At 38.6% G+C, this 16,407-nt stretch overlaps 5 protein-coding genes across 10 annotated transcripts; 3 read left to right on the top strand and 2 right to left on the bottom strand.

Moving 5' to 3' along the window:
* The first annotated feature begins 13 nt into the window (after positions 1–13).
* On the top strand, positions 14–4,886 carry Alphasnap (Alpha-soluble NSF attachment protein). Its single transcript, XM_077401727.1, has 5 exons — positions 14–321; positions 906–1,102; positions 1,200–1,465; positions 1,580–1,753; positions 1,866–4,886. The coding sequence occupies exons 1-5, from the start codon at positions 230–232 to the stop codon at positions 2,013–2,015; spliced, it is 879 nt and encodes a 292-aa protein (XP_077257853.1). The 5' UTR covers positions 14–229; the 3' UTR covers positions 2,016–4,886.
* A 140-nt stretch (positions 4,887–5,026) lies between these two features.
* Positions 5,027–7,687, top strand: Aurb (aurora kinase B). The gene is made up of 7 exons (XM_077401603.1): positions 5,027–5,569; positions 5,876–6,017; positions 6,260–6,451; positions 6,531–6,665; positions 6,737–6,895; positions 7,024–7,255; positions 7,332–7,687. The coding sequence occupies exons 2-7, from the start codon at positions 5,908–5,910 to the stop codon at positions 7,428–7,430; spliced, it is 927 nt and encodes a 308-aa protein (XP_077257729.1). The 5' UTR covers positions 5,027–5,569; positions 5,876–5,907; the 3' UTR covers positions 7,431–7,687.
* Positions 7,473–10,528, bottom strand: Pus10 (Pseudouridine synthase 10). Of its 3 annotated transcripts, XM_077400614.1 has the most exons (9): positions 10,458–10,528; positions 10,296–10,350; positions 9,717–9,857; positions 9,372–9,476; positions 8,978–9,285; positions 8,627–8,829; positions 8,436–8,561; positions 8,133–8,325; positions 7,473–7,974 (listed from the first exon to the last, which is right to left on the bottom strand). In XM_077400614.1, the coding sequence occupies exons 3-9, from the start codon at positions 9,855–9,857 to the stop codon at positions 7,545–7,547; spliced, it is 1,506 nt and encodes a 501-aa protein (XP_077256740.1). In that variant the 5' UTR covers positions 10,296–10,350; positions 10,458–10,528; the 3' UTR covers positions 7,473–7,544. The 3 variants fall into 3 exon arrangements, with proteins under 3 accessions (XP_077256740.1, XP_077256750.1, XP_077256760.1); XM_077400624.1 differs by lacking the exons at positions 10,296–10,350; positions 10,458–10,528 and adding an exon at positions 9,947–10,091; XM_077400634.1 differs by lacking the exons at positions 10,296–10,350; positions 10,458–10,528 and having other exon boundaries at positions 9,396–9,476; positions 9,717–10,083.
* Positions 10,529–12,537, bottom strand: LOC143895055 (uncharacterized). Of its 3 annotated transcripts, none has more exons than XM_077401862.1 (4): positions 12,398–12,537; positions 11,479–11,761; positions 11,118–11,387; positions 10,529–10,739 (listed from the first exon to the last, which is right to left on the bottom strand). In XM_077401862.1, exons 2-4 carry the CDS (start codon positions 11,691–11,693, stop codon positions 10,529–10,531), a joined length of 696 nt encoding a protein of 231 aa, XP_077257988.1. In that variant the 5' UTR covers positions 11,694–11,761; positions 12,398–12,537. The 3 variants fall into 3 exon arrangements, with proteins under 3 accessions (XP_077257988.1, XP_077257971.1, XP_077257980.1); XM_077401845.1 differs by having other exon boundaries at positions 12,336–12,477; XM_077401854.1 differs by lacking the exon at positions 12,398–12,537 and adding an exon at positions 11,994–12,124.
* Positions 12,441–15,330, top strand: Heix (UbiA prenyltransferase domain-containing heix). 2 transcript variants are annotated; one of them, XM_077401460.1, is made up of 2 exons: positions 12,441–12,581; positions 13,409–15,330. In XM_077401460.1, the coding sequence occupies exon 2, from the start codon at positions 13,424–13,426 to the stop codon at positions 14,462–14,464; it is 1,041 nt and encodes a 346-aa protein (XP_077257586.1). In that variant the 5' UTR covers positions 12,441–12,581; positions 13,409–13,423; the 3' UTR covers positions 14,465–15,330. The 2 variants fall into 2 exon arrangements, with proteins under 2 accessions (XP_077257586.1, XP_077257579.1); XM_077401453.1 differs by lacking the exon at positions 12,441–12,581 and adding an exon at positions 12,681–12,817.
* The last annotated feature ends 1,077 nt before the right edge of the window (positions 15,331–16,407 follow it).

The following is a 16,407-nucleotide window of genomic DNA, read 5'->3' as shown; positions in this document are numbered from 1 at the left end:
ACCCTCTCGCGGACTCTCGTCGTTTGTGCCGCCTCCGCGACGACTCTTGGGACAGTCCTGGAGCCTAGGCCTAGTGACGTCGCGAGGTCGAGGGGGTACGGGTATACGCGTCGGCGAGATCAAGTGAAAATCTATTGACTTGCAGTTTGTGCGGTCGATGAATCAGGTCTGAGAGGGCTTCGCGTACGGGCGGAAAGGATAGAAAACAATCGGACCGACGTCCGCCGAGATGGCCGACAGCGAGCAGAAGGCGTTGCACCTGGTGGCGGAGGCCGAGAGGAAGCTGTCGTCGTCGAAGGGCTTCTTCGGCACCCTGTTCGGGTGAGACGATCGATTTGCCACTTGAACTCGCCCGATCCGCGAGCGCGTGTACCTTCGCTATTCTCCCTCCCCCCTCCCGCCCCTGCGCTATCATCCCGCGTCGTTCGATCTTCGATCGCGGGTATCGCGAACCGCGCGACGTTCTCGGTGACGCGTTATTGCGACTCCGTTTTTACGTCGTGTTCCGACGTCGCGCTACAGCCCCCCGTACGTGCGTACGCCACGGACATGTGTCGATACGTGACATCTGTGAACGGTATTGCTGTCCGTAAGATCTGCAAAACCGTCCGTCCGTTCGTGCTGTTTCTCTGGAAATCGCGATCCTCTCGATCCCTTCGTCGTAGAGTCTCGTTTCGACCGATATTGGGTGCTTTCCATTTGCTGACGCGCAAGTCGACGCAAGTCTCGTTTCGTCTTTGTCGCTCATTAAATGCCAAGAAAGATAAGCTGACGTTTGCGTCGACTTGTGTCAGTAGTAAATGGAAAAAAGCACTCATTGTGTGTCATCGAAGGATACCAAAGTCCACCGCGTCGGTGTCGTCGTTACCTTGCATCGTAACGCGAGGCAATGTTCAATTTTGCAGGAGCTCGTCGAAGGTCGAGGAAGCGGTGGAATGTTACCAACGGGCGGCGAACATGTTCAAGATGGCAAAGAAGTGGAGTTCGGCGGGGAAGGCGTTTTATGACGCGGGGGAGTTGCACGCGAAGGCGGGTAGTCGTCACGACGCGGCTAGTAATTACGTAGACGCTGCCAATTGCTTCAAGAAGTCCGATACAAATGGTAACTTATGAGAATAAGTTTGATCGAATCGTGGAGAATCTGGTGATTAAGGTATCCGAAATTAATGTAACGTATCCTTACTTCTTCGTTCTTACAGAGGCGATCAGCTGCCTGTTGAAAGCCATCGAGATTTATACCGACATGGGTCGTTTTACGATGGCAGCCAAGCATCATCAAAGTATAGCCGAGATCTACGAAAGCGAGGCGGTCGACCTGGAGCGCGCGGTGCACCACTACGAGCAGGCCGCGGACTATTTCCGCGGCGAGGAAAGTAACTCCTCCGCGAACAAGTGTCTCCTGAAAGTCGCGCAGTACGCCGCGCAACTTGAGAATTACGATAAAGCCATTCGGATCTACGAGCAGGTAAAAAATCGAAGGCATCTCTCGTATACGTGCGCGACAGCGCGTTGTAAACATCGATAATTCCATTGATTAATTCGAATGCGGATGTTTGAATCTTGTCGTTTCGTATTGCAGGTCGCTTCCACGGCATTAGAAAGTTCTTTACTAAAATACAGCGCCAAGGATTACTTCTTCCGCGCTGCGTTGTGCCACTTGTGCGTGGACTCGTTAAACGCCCAGCACGCGATCGAGCGTTATCAGGAGCAGTATCCCGCTTTTCAAGATTCTAGAGAATACAAACTGGTAAAGGTACGTGTTCACGTTAAGTTAACACTTTGTCCGATCATCTCTTTTTTTTTTTTTTACATACATATATATATATATACTATTTGATAACTTGTTGAATATTCTACATCTGTAGACGTTGATAGAGCATTTGGAGGAACAGAATCTAGAAGGTTACACAGAAGCGGTGAAGGAATACGATTCAATTTCAAGATTGGATCAGTGGTACACGACAGTATTGTTACGTATAAAAAAGCAAATTAATGATAATCCGGATCTACGCTGATCAGTTGCGCCCTACTTGCGTTATTTTCTGGCAACGATATTCCCAGACCATGCGTATTCGTTATTGAGTCACGCTCTATTTTCAGTAGAAACTATAAAGTAGTTTCATTTTTATATTTAGATGTAATTGGCCCGTATTATCATTACTTCCTCGTGCAATTTTTCTTATTTACCTTATTTACTACATCTTTTTAAATCGTTAGCGTATCCATGAAGTCACATGGAGAATCACGGTATGCAAGAATGTGAGAGACGATTATTTCGAACGTCGTATAATCCTCATGATTATTTTTTATTAATTAAATACACAGCCTTACTGCGTCAGATATTGGCGAGTATTACACCGAGAACGTCGTTGGTTTCTTGTTGTTGTTGTAAAGTAATAGAGCCTACGGTCTTTATTTCTCTTACTTTGTGTACTTTGTAAATCTCTTCTTTTCAAAAAAAAATCGATATTCTTACTACAAATTAACCAAGATTATTATAGACTTTGGGCTTTAAAAGTCTAAATAATAGACTACAAACAATACTGAATCGACAAATTTCTTGTTCTTTTCTACCTCAGGATAATTTAACAACAAACGCTTCTTAATTATGTTCTCCCGTTTAATAAAGCAAGGAGCAAGTATTGTACGTTATTTCGATGTATATAATTTATATTTATTGAAAGAATAACTTTCCTTTGTTTCTTTAAAATACGACTGTTAATACGATTTCACTCTTCTGTTCTTTCCTTTTTTTCCCCGATATTTTACGGCGAAGGAATTATGACGATCAAGTATGACCGTCATCATTTGTCACTCTTGCACTGCTAAATTTATTAAGGTATGACGAATGTAGTGTACGTCTAATTGGTACAGTTCATAATTATCTCTTTTTTTCTTCTTCCTTCTCCACTTTTCTCCCCTTGGTCCTTTCTGTTTCTTGCGTTCGTTTGATTTGAAAATACGGTTGCTACTTGTTTGTATAGGTTACAGCTTTAAGCCGAGCGATTACTATCAGCGTAACACGATACTTATTCCTTTCTAATATCGAGCTAAAGATTACACGTCGATATACCCGTTACACAATGTTTTCTGCAATAATGTAGTGCTATATCTAATCTAATTAGTACTTATCGCCTACGGATAAGCGTACTCCTACGGAAACAACAAAAAAAAAGAGAGACAAGCGGATAGGGAACACGATCGCGAAGTGCATTTACAATTGGAATACCATAACGATTGCGTTTGTGAAATTTGAGCATGCAGACTTCTCTTACGTTTTTTTCACGTTATTTGTTGCTACCGCGCATTCGTTCTTATGACTCGTATCAATTTATAATTGGCGCAAGCGATAATTTTAACGTTATCGCAAACGTTATCACCTTACTTCACCTTCGATACTTACAAGAAATGTAGAACATTAATGTTAATGTTGCAAAAAGTCTGGAATATATTATATTGTCATAACTGCGAGGGGACACACACACCATACCCAAGCGTAGATCTATAATTTAGCGAACGCTCGAAATTGATTTAACAACGGTCGCATTAAGAATCTTCGCATTTTATATAAGAGCATCGTAATATAAATAATATACATATATATATTGATACGATATTTCAGTAACGTAATACAATTCCGCTGTTAACTAGGAATAGAAAGGACTATCTGCATGCACGCGATTAAACGGAACATGCACCTATCGTAAGCATATGTATACTTATATGGAAAAAAAAGAGAAAAAAATGAGGACACACGTATAATAAAAATTTCAAATTCTACACCCATAGTGCACATTGTTTTCCGGAAGAAACGAGATGGAAGCCAGACGGATACATTCGGATAATCTCGTCTGATATGAGAACCTGCGTGATAAAAGGCGATGTTTTTCGCAATGTTACTCGCGCTATCAACGCAATAATCTACCTTGTCTATAAGTAACAAAGATCGATGAGTATGCATCGATATCTCATTTTATTCCCCGTACAGTTAATAATGTCGTATCTTTCATACGTATCTTTAGGAAGGCACCGTGCAGGCACGTTTTATAGTCTGTTGGAATGACACAAGTCGATGTAAAACCAGAGAACTAAAATACCATGATTTATTTTGCGCAAACGTGATGATATATTTAGTTTACAGTGATTGTTACGTGCGTTAACAGATTGAGAAACTTATTATTAGATAGGAATATATTCTATATAATTTATATTGAAATTTATATTAGACAGGATTACGTCGCGTATATATATATATATATATATGTTTTATATATTTCACCGTATGTTATGAAATGTTTATCTCTCTTGTTATTACTTGTATTTTATATACGTCTGTATGTTGGACTATATTGTTAATTTTTGTTTTTGCCAATTCCTATGAGGCGATATATAGCGCGCGCAAACGGAGTATAATTTCTAATTACAGTTGTAATTGCGACGAGATAAAATCCTGCGTTTTTCTTCTTCTTTTATACGAAACGATTAATTTATTTGCTTGTATATATCTTCTTGTTTATATTTGTACTTGTTATATATACGAATGATAAGTTGAATTTTACTTGTAACACTCGAATGTATAACCAGTTGATAGTATTTAGTACATTCTACTAAGAAATGAAGTATACATAGCGATTAAATTTTGCCCAACGTAACAATACATTTAAAAATCTACATAGAACTTTGTTAGAAAATAATACGCCTAATAATTACCGCCACATATGTAGGAGAAGAAGTATGCTATTGCAAAGGAAACATCAAATTTCTACGATATTCTGAGGATATTAAAACAGTCGATTTTAATTTCAGTATATGCTGAAACGATTACATGTATCATTTTAGGCACATAATAGCGATAATTTTCAAATAAATAAATGTAATCCAATTTATTTTGTGCGAATTTTTGTTATTAGAAGAATTTAAATTGATATATTTGTTCTTTTTTTATAACAATCTTTTAGCAAAGTAGTAGCGAGGAAATATTTTACTAGATTATCTTATCGATAATCATCATTTTACAAAGTCCATACATAACAAAAGAGCTCTGTATTCTAATGGTATGTACATCCGCGGAATAAAATTATGCGCGGGAAAATTGTAATATTCATATCTCTTTTCGATGAGTTTTGGGACGCAGTTCCGGAAGCTGAAATAAACTTTTTCACGTTGGTGAACCGGGCCTAATTATTATTAAATTAGCAAAGTCTTTTTTCAATTAAGTTCATTTTTTCGAAAATTGCTTCCTAAATTCGCAGATGTTATTATTCATTACATATCGCGATTGCGTTTCTGTGCGTATTTCGGGGCGTGAATAAAAAAAATTACAATTAGATATTACAAATACATAGTTCGCGGCTGCTCCGCGAGGGGTCACCGTAGTTCCCCTGCCGAAACCTTGTGAATTCAAATGCGAGGGAAACGCGTGTCGCGTGTCGCGTCAGTTACCGGCTGTTTTGCGAAACGCGTTACTGGAATTCACTCGTGACAAGTTGAATGAGCTTTTTTCGGTGTTTTTCAACGCGCTTATTGCATCTCAAGGCTGTGCATCAACATTTGCATGTTTAAATTTAATGTGAGTGAATAATAATGTTGTTGAAAACCCTCTTGTTAGACAACTCTGGACGATAGTAAATGCTGACAAATGCTTGGATCTGTTTTCTATTGTTGAACTGGCTGCACTATAGTTCAGAGTTTATCGTTTTTCTTTCCAATGTGGAGTAAAAGAGATAAACTCCGATCTAGTGCAGTCAATTCAGCAAGAGAAAACATCCGTTGTGAAAAGACTCCAATAATCTTTTCTATCGCAATAATGGATCTGTTAATGTTGATTTAATAGAAATAAATTGGCAGTTTATTTACGTATTGTATATTTTTTCAGTAACATAGATATCGTACGATATATTGCCCCTAATGGACTATATACTTAAATTCTTGCCGTCGACCATGCATGCTGAATATAAAGAAGCTATTAAAAGCACGACGAGTAAGATGCTGGAGCATGTTAACAACAGGAGCAGGAGGTACACAAACATAGTTGCATTTAATATTATATGAGATTATATAAAGTTATTAATAAATAGTCAACATAGGATAGGATTTTTAAGTATTAAATATCTATATATTAAATGTGTATACTGTCAATATCAGTTGTGTTATTTTAAATTTATTTATTGAACTATCTAGAATGAGACATTAAAAACTTGACTCCGTCAGGGAAGTGTGCTTCCAAATGTTTATACAGTTTGTGCTATGTATTAAATAGTTATCAATGGAGCTTGGAAGATTTTGAAATCGGCTCACCGTTAGGAAGAGGAAAATTCGGTCGTGTGTATCTAGCCAGGGAGAAGACTACTCGGTATATGGTTGCCTTGAAGACGTTGTACAAAGTTGAATTGGTAAAGGGACGCGTGGAGAAGCAAGTAATGCGAGAAATTGAAATACAGTCGCATTTGAGGTACGCAAACTCCATGTTCCCGAAAAACATTCAATATTTTACTCACATAAATATCCTCTTACTCACACATTATTTCTAGACATCCGCATATTCTTCAGCTGTTAACGTATTTCTATGATAACAAGAGGATCTATCTGGTATTGGAATTTGCTGCGAGAGGTGAATTGTACAAGGAATTAAAACGTCAGCCAAACGAGAGATTCAGCGAGCACTTGTACACATTTGTAATCCTACGCCCACTGTTGTTTTAATGTTATATGTTTAACAACTATTCAAACGTTTCAGGTCTGCCAAATATACTTACCAAGTGGCCGACGCTTTGGAGTATTGTCACAGGAACAATGTGATTCACAGAGACATAAAACCTGAGAATTTGTTACTTACGTATAACGGAGATATAAAGCTCGCAGACTTTGGGTGGTCCGTACATGCGCCGTCCTCGAAGTAAGCCCAAAACCATTTTTCATTTTTAACAGCTAGTTATTTTATGCAACATTATTATGAATTTCAACGAGATTATTTAACAATTTAATTTCGCATCGAAATGATTAGATTGAAATCTATTCTTTCAGACGAGACACGTTGTGCGGAACATTGGATTATTTGCCACCGGAGATGATAATGGGCCAAGCTTATGATTTCTACGTTGACCATTGGTGCTTAGGAATTCTCTGTTACGAATTCCTCACGGGGCAGCCACCTTTTTTAAGCGGTTCCACGCAAGAAACGTACGCGAAGATAAAGACTATAAGTATACAGTGGCCGGAACAGATCAAACCTCCAGCCAAAGACCTTATATCCAAGGTACTTATGTGCTTTACATCTCTGTATTAGAATACGCGTAATAAAAGATTTTTAATTCGTAAATTTATTCTCGCAGTTGATCAAGAAACAAAGTTCGGAGCGAATTTCCTTGGCTGCAGTTAAGAGACATCCCTGGATCGTGGAACACAAAAATTCACCTAAACGAAAAGCTTAAACTTAAGAATGATATTGTTCTTTATCGACTCGACAACGCATGTTTCATGTTCGATACTTTTATTTTGTAGTGCCTTTTTTTATAAGTTAGATGCAACGTCGACCTAAACTCGCGTTACGGCCACTTTAAGTTGATACCCGTGACGTCCAATGCGACAATGTCCACTTCGGCGTTAAGAAAATCGCCCAGGCTCGGCTTGGTCCTACCGAAATCTCCGTGCACGAATTCTTTCACGTATGTACCCGCTTGCGTCTTGACGTCGAGAACGAAAAACGCATCGGTACTCTCGGCAGCGGTATGCAACTCCTTCAGCTCGTGTGGTTTCGCCCAACGCGCGCGCATTTCGCAAATGATACGCGTTCGCGGACTCAATGGCCGCCTATGCAACACTCTCACCGGTGTCCTCTGAATAATTCTAACGTTTTTCAGCTTATTCAGATGCTCCAACTGCGGTAAATCGCCATTCGCGCCTCGACAGATGCACAGCGCTCGATAAAACTTTGTTTTAACGTTCTCACCTTCCTTAAGCTTCTTTAAGTCGAACCTAGGAGCGCGTATATATTCAATATAATTTTCTTATTAAATTGAATTTTTTTAATTCGAATTACTTATCCGTCAACGATTATGCTTATCATTGATTACTTAACTTTATACTACATTGTATTCTAATCTCATTACTTTAATTAAATTTTGAAAACGTACCTTGAAAGAACTTTTAAGCTCGATGTTATTTGAACCTGCTTAGTCGACTGATTTATGCTATCGGTTAGACGTGTCAAAAGCTCGCTAGTGATGTTCGTCATGCGAGGATTCAGTAACTCAACAGCGAATGGTCGGCCATTGTATATGTTCCTGACGTCGACGTCTTCTCTTCCTGACGATAAAAATTTTATCGCTACGCGAACATAAACGTTTTATAGCTTTGTTGTAAAAAAAAATATATATATATATATATATATATATATATATGCTATAATAACATGAACAAACACAGTTAAAACGTACATTCTGCCTTCACAATTTCTGCGATGGGATTGCCGAGCAGATCTTGCACCGAGGTTTCCACCTTCTTCTCGCCGTTTATGAACCACGGTGTCTGACTAAGCTTCCTGGAGAGTTTATTGTAACGTCCTGAAATTCTGAAATTTTATAAGAAATCTCGTGGCGCGTTATTTTGGTATTATTCAAGACGTTACCTCCTACGAAGACACTGCTGTGAGAACATAAGATATCGTCAACACAAACGAACGTTTTTGGTGCAATTTCCGAGATCGTAAAGTGTCGCACAAGTTGCTTATCCGTCATCTCAGTCAGCAAAGTATCAACGTTCTTCCTACTAAATTTGTTGTCATTGCGTTTTCTCTTTTTCTGGCTATCGCTGCCTCCCTTAGGTTTCATTCTGCAAGTGGAAACGGAAAAAGATCTCGAAATGCGTTTATAAAAAGTAATTTTCTTTTATCTACAAAATATCTCCTATGTCGGCGTAACATAGTTGTTAGTATCACAGTTTCGTTTTAAATTATACGAATTCTTGAAAAAATGCTTACAACTTTTCAAATATTACTTCGTCATCGGCGTAGGTCAGGAAAATCTCGATGAGAAAGGGCGACGGTGTCGACAGATCGGCACGTTTTCCCATAGCCTGTTCGAGTTGGGGAATCATAAACGATTTCCAAATATCTTTGACACTCTGTAACCTTGTTCGAAGAGTGCTCAAGACAGATTCGTGAATATCTGTCTCCTTGGACATGTAAGCGTACAGTACGTGTTCTCTGAGCTTCACCGATACGGGAACGGTCAATGCGCAAGTGAAGGTCGTACAATCATAATCTTTCTCCTTTACTTTCTCCGCTATCTGCATACAATTGAAGGTATCAAAACGTCAGAAATATCCGACTAAATAGACCGTATATAGAGATATACGTATTGTCAACACTTTACTTTTGAAACAATGTTTTCTCGTGCCTTATCTTGAAGAACTCCTAAGCATGCGACGCAAGGTGCTTCTTCCACAGAAGTATCATCTCTTATATCAGCGTAACTCGGCTGCAATAAATATTAAAATATGATTAAATACTTGTCAGACCAAGTTTGTCTTGGCAATAAAGCTACTCTTTTACTTTTATTTTTTTTTCTTTTATCTAAATTAATATTATAAAAATTTATTGCAATACAGTTTTTGCATCAGATTTATTTAAATATTATGCCAATGCCGATATTATAAATTGGAACGAATTATTATATTTATTGAGATTGACACGCGACGTTTTTTTAAAACAATCTTACCTGTGCCGCAAATTCGAAAGGTTTGCAATAACATTCCGACGTACGGTATCCAACGAAACGAAAGCAACATCTCAAACAGCAGCCTTGGGATTTTAAAAAGTGGACAATCTTTTTCTCTTCCTCCGTCGTAACAGCGTTCATCTTGAATCGAAAATTTAATAAACTCTTCAATATCGTGATTTACGATCGGTACTTAAAAATCGAAAGATCATTTTCTGGCACCGCATAACCTCAAAGGGCAACTTGTGTTTGCTAGGCTGCGTTCGGGAAGAATATTTGCTTATTCTATCTTTGTTCCGCACTTGACGAGCGATAAAGATAGAATGATGCAATAGGCAATAGCGCTAATAGCGCGCTCCCCGAACGCAGCCTTTGGCTCGCTTGCTTAACCTCAAAGAACCGGTCGTCCGAATTACATAACCTCAAACAGTAATTCTCGCCGTGACTTTGCAATCTCAAAATTTATTCGAACAATTCAAAGGATCGTCGTCTCGTCAATAAAAGAATAATTAGGGGACGTTAATGCGGTAATTCATGTAACGATTTTTAAAAGTAATAAAGAATTTTATTTTATTTTACCTTTCCTTGCGTTTTTAAAATGTAATATTAAATTATAGTATTTTTTCCATAATTGCTGAAACACATTGCTATATAATTAAAAAAATAAGAGAAAAATAAAATACATTCCAAATTAAGAATCAAAATAATATGCTTCACGAAGATATCACGGTAGAAACTTACTCACAGCTTCTCTTTTTATGTTTTACATATAAATATTTTATACAAAGATCTTTAACAGTCTTAAATCATAGTCATTCATGGCAATAGAATAGCCTTGTAAGCCTTGAATAACATTCAGGAAGTTCCTTAAAACATTCTGAAAAGCATATAAGATCCATTAGTGACAGTTTACGTGCAATTGCCAAATGTAATTCTAACGGTAGGCTCCTCAAATCAGGACCCATTGAATTTGATGCTAATAATATATCTCCGCGTAAAGGTATGGCTAACGCGTCCTTAAACCTGAAAAATTAATCTCGTAAGAAACTCATTACTTAATACTCAATTGAGTACGCAAAGAGAAGATTTATAGTATAAACTTATTAAAAGAGATATATATACATGTATATAAGCTTAAAGAGAAAAAAGAAATTTATACACGGATGACACTATAGTAAGGTTCCTATTACCTATATGTAATGAAATAAGTAAATAAGCAAAGTATGTAGGTGTGTATATTTGTACACAATGCAATAACAGGGCAAATATATAGTAATAGCAAAAAAAAAATCCCAAGATGACTGGGTAATAACTTGTGACATTTCACGACTCGGAGTAGAGATTCAAAAATAATAAGAATGCTTCGCACAATAAATAAAATCGTATACTTGTCATTCGTACCTGAGTGATATCTCCTTGAGATTCATGTACCGAAGATACAAATTATTCGTATATGGATTCACGTGCTTCAACGTCTGTATAACCATGCTGTAAACCCTTCTTTTTTCTACATTTGACACTATATTGAGTATCAATTTATCGCCGAAAGGTATCACGACTAATTTCGATCTAATGCAATCAACGTTACGCAACGTGAAACGTATCTCGTACACGCCTGTTTCTTGCGATTTCCAATTCGCGGGTATATAAACTAATCTTGTATTTCTCTCCCTGTGTAAATAACACGTGCAAATTAATAAGTAAATTAATATTAAAAACAATATTTATGTTATATTTTTTTTCCACAAGTTGTATACAGTACCATTTCGGTGTTTTGGAAGCAGACAGAACACCAAATCCACATTCCGCCAACAGAACGAGCAGCAGGGCAACGAGGTAATCGTGGTGTTTGGCACTCTCGCCCAATTGTTCCAACACCGCGCTCAACGACAACGCTATTGCGGTAAACGTACTGTCCTCCGCCAATATCGGCTCGGATATGTCGACTATCCTGTTCGAGGAACGCAATTTCTCCATCTTCTCTCATACTCATAAAACGATGAATTGAATAAATCTGAAGGTGAGAAGCTTTCTCATCGATTTGGCTGAAATTTTACAGTATTGCGCATTTTGGTGCGTGAAACACGAATGTAAAAGTTAAAATCGTCGCTGTCGAGTAGGACAAATGACAAATGTTATAAATTGCTAAAAAAAAAAAAAAAATAACAGTTTTGGGGTTAGGAAATCTGCCGTATCGGCAGCGTACACGAAAGCACGCGCAGTGGCGTAAAAGTGCGCGAAATTTGAAATGTGCAGTCATTAACAAAATTTATATACTTGCGGGCTTCGCCCACCACCCCGCTAAATTGTCATCTTTTTAATAAGCAACATTGATTAAAGTTTTTTTATGTGCCATCACGATAGATTGAGTCAGGTTAGGTTATATCTTCAGCGGAGCGGAGTGGGGAGTTTTGTCCCCCACCCGGCCACATATATGTTTACAAATTTTTTTTAATTTTTCGCTGGTAGGGGTAGGGGTACATTGCGTACAACAATATACAAATATAAATATATGAAGAACAATGTACCCCTGAATTAAAAGCCAGCACAAAGTCATACATATATATGTTTTAACAAACGTAAATTAAGCTTGAAATTGTATTCTATTCCTATACTCACCGTCGGTCTGACAGCTTTCCTAACCCCAAAAACTATCATTTCATTTGTCGTATGAATCGTACTAATTTTTCAAACACGTTGATTGGCCGTAGAGAATTTCCACATTTTTCAGACTTTCAATTCCTTTTCTTCGCCTTTCTTCCGTCTCGCCGTGAAAAAAACGCTGTTCCATCTCGAGTGCAGAGACCGCGACAATGGTGCAGCTAAAGACGAACGGAGTGAACAGACTCGCCGTGTTCCCAACAGGTATATATGCATTTACGAAAGGAGAGAGGAAAGAGGAGGATCGTCCGGGTCCGGGGTCCGGGAAGCATCGCGCACTCGCGTCCCAATGCCGTCCGTGCGAGCACCGACGTGGCGGCGAACGATTATATGATGCTCCAACACGCGCGCGAAGAACGAAACGTTATACGAGTTGCGACGGACAGCGTCTTGGTTCTAACCTAACTTCGCCCGTGTCTGTGTCTCCGAAGGAATCTCAGGTGGGTTTTTTTTTTGGACCCCTTCTCGGCGCGCGTCTCGGGAACGCACGTCGAAGGTGACAACCCTCCGTTTTTAGAGGGTACACCGCCGTCTGTCGTCTCGCGAAATCTCCGCAACACACCCTTCGGTTCCTCTCTTTCTCTCTCTCTCTCTCTCTCTCTCTCTCTCTCTCTCTCTCTCTCTCTCTCTCTCTCTCTCTCTCTCTCTCTCTCTCTCTCTCTCTTGACACTTGATCGCCCGACTTGAGGAAGTTACGCGTGGAAACGTACGAGCGGCCCGATGCGTACGCGTTGTGGCATTAGGGTACCGTTAAGTATGATGACACTGGATACTTGAGTATGTCGAACGATTAGTATCGAGCGGTAATCACCTTTCTCTTTTTATTTCGTATTAACGCGCTGAGGGCGAATTCTTAAAAGTTACACTTGCAAAGGATGTATTGTCAAAATGTTATAATATATTGTTAAGACGCTTGTTCGACGTGTCTGGACTTGTGAGAAGTTTGTTATTTTGATTCGGTTTTTGACGGTTTTTCGACGAACCGTCGACTCCAGCCCCAAGCAGTAGCCGACGCTATTTTCTTTTTTCAGTACCGTATACGAAACATGATGTCCAACGGCGTTCAAAATCTGACTGAGCAGACGGAAGACAGCTCGATGGGGAATAATGTACATCACTCGTCCTCCCCTTCATCCTCGGCGGCACCGGCGGCACCGGCGGCACCGGCGTCAACGTCGGCCTCGGATTCTACTTTAATGAATTGGTCGTCGTACATCCTGGCAGTCCGACCGTGGTCGCTGAGCGCGTCGCTGATGCCAACGTTTCTCGGGTCGATGCTCGCGTATCGATCAGACGTCGGGAGTTTTAGTACGATATCGCTGCTCCTAACTGTATGCATAGTACTTTGCGTACACGGCGCTGGTAATGTAGTGAACACCTACTTTGACTACGTGAAGGGCGTCGATAGCAGGAAAAGCGACGACAGAATACTGGTAGATGAGTTACTGTCCAAAGACAGTTTAGTTAGATTAGGGGAATCCCTGTACGCGCTAGGCTGCTTGGGATTTGTCCTCCTGGCGATCATCTCTCCCGCGAAGATGGAGCATCTGGCTCTTGTGTACTTCGGAGGTTTGTCCTCCTCCTTTCTCTACACAGGAGGTATAGGATTTAAATATATCGCTCTGGGCGATGTACTTATCTTAGTCATATTCGGTCCAATCTCAGTTTTATTTGCGTTTATGGCGCAAACCGGTTACGTTGAATTAGGAACAATTTATTACGCGATACCGCTCGCCTTAAATACCGAGGCTATTTTGCACAGCAATAACACGAGGGACATGGAGAGCGACAAGAAGGCCGGGATCGTAACGCTAGCTATCTTGATAGGTCGTACCGCGTCTCACGTTTTATATGCTTTTTTACTGTTTACACCGTACATAATTTTTATAGTATTGGCGGTCAGATATTCCATCTGGTTTTCACTGCCAGTGGTCATCACTGCACCGACCGCCTTCAAAATAGAGAAGGAATTCCGCAATCCGCAAAGAATTCAAAATGTGCCTAAACAGACAGCCAGATTAAATATGTTTCTAGGTATTTTGTATGTTGGCGCTTGTTGGCTCGTCGGTTCGCTTCCTTATCTGTAAATTATTCGCATCGTCCTGGATTACTCTTCCTGTTCGGTAACCCGGTGATACTTTTCTCAATGAGATCTTATCCCGATTTGCAATTAAAGGTACACCTTTTTAGACGGGCGAAGAAAATGATTTCTTTTATTTATTTTTATTTATTAACTACGTTCAATATAACTGCGTCATATTGTAACGTAACATAATGGAGATATGATTGTTTTCATTGGCTGCGTTCAGCAGAGAAATCTGTTTTGCGACATCTTTGTTAAGATTCGTGAATTCATACATGGTGTATACTCTTAGCTTCAGCCAAAATTACAAGCGTACACCGATCAGATTCACAAATTTCACAGCAGTTGCGAAGCAGTTTTCTCCGCTGAACGCAGCCATTATCTGCAAGGGTAATCCAAGATTGATGAAGTTAGACTTTATCGATACACGTATCAGCAGCTTGTTGTTAACTGACAAATTTGTTAATTGTATCAAAATCCTTGTGCCCTCAAAATTCATCACTCTCAAATTATATTTAGCACAAGTAAAAGAGAAGCTATAACTCGTTTGTCAAAGATATTCGTGTCACGTTCGCCTCAAGTACAAACTTTATTCATATCATTTTCGAAGTGTTTGTCACAAAATTAGGTTCCCGTGACTTGATCTTGAATTATTATTTCATACAGCGCACTGTGTGTGTATCATTACTTTTTATAACATAAAATATCATTCTCGCGGATGTTAAGACTTGAAGAAACGAAGGTATATAATAATAGCCCTTCGTTTGTTCTTTCTCATTTTCACTTCAAAGTCAATCAAATTTATCTTATAATTTATTTAAAACTATCTTTTATATATGAATTCCTCAAAATTAAACTTCTTGAAACAGACTTTTGTGTATTTATTTTAAGATATATTTCAAGAAACACGTTGCGAAATATTTGCGAATATCCATAGTCTTCGTATTCGGTTACACGAATGAGGTATACGCGCATGAATTTCGTTATGCAAATGTTCGCGTGCTATTTATGAGCCAATTCCTTTTTAGTGACACAAGTTGACACAAACATCATCCTATCCTTCTTGGCATTCAATGAATAACAAAGACAGAACGACACTTGTGTCACTAAAAGGAATTTGCCTTATGTTGTAACTTACGCGTATAATAGTTTTAACAGAGTGATATCTCATGAGCATCACAATGTCGTATGTTACATTTTCACATGTTACGTTCAACTTAATCGTTTTATTTTTACTCGACAAATTAAACTTTCCTTCTCCACTAATGATTCAGATATGCATCGATAACGTACATAATCTTTAGACGTGTCAGATGTCAATAGAACAGATATTGTAATATCACTGTTTAAATGCTGTAAGAAGCTACGGTTGTAATATTTATTTTTTAAATAGAGACTCGAATTAGGAATAAATCAAAAGCATAGCGGAAATACGTAGTATTTTAAAATACATGTATTTTCACCAAGTGAAAATGCATAGTTTGCTTTTACCTGGATCTATCCGATAATCGATTAACAATGAAATATAAGAGGCCGAAACTGTAAATGTGTTCTTTGAGTAGCGCAAAAATGAACAATTTTTTTAGTAATACAGGAGTTATCGTAACATTAATTTAAAACAGGTTTTCAGATTTTATAAAATTATTATAGAAAATTTTTTTACGAGAAAGCAAAATGTTATGTCAATTTGTATTATATTCTGTACGTAATGTCACGAAACCTTGTATTATAGCGTCATTTGATCTCAGTTCATCGATAATGAATTTATTAACATCTTTTATAAAATATCCTATATTAAATATCTCTCTTTAAAGGCGCATACATTTTCAACGTATATAATAAAATTATCATATCGAGAGGAGTGGGAAAAGGAATGTGCAATACGATTCAAAGAAAGATATACGAATAGAGGAGAAGCAGAAAAAATTTGTGTGACTCTAATTCAAT

Source organism: Temnothorax americanus, unplaced genomic scaffold (genome assembly GCF_048541705.1).
Source record: "Temnothorax americanus isolate GAGA-0224 unplaced genomic scaffold, ASM4854170v1 Scaffold1, whole genome shotgun sequence".
NCBI classification, from domain to species: Eukaryota; Metazoa; Arthropoda; class Insecta; order Hymenoptera; family Formicidae; genus Temnothorax; species Temnothorax americanus.
This window is presented reverse-complemented; position numbering and strand designations above follow the sequence as displayed.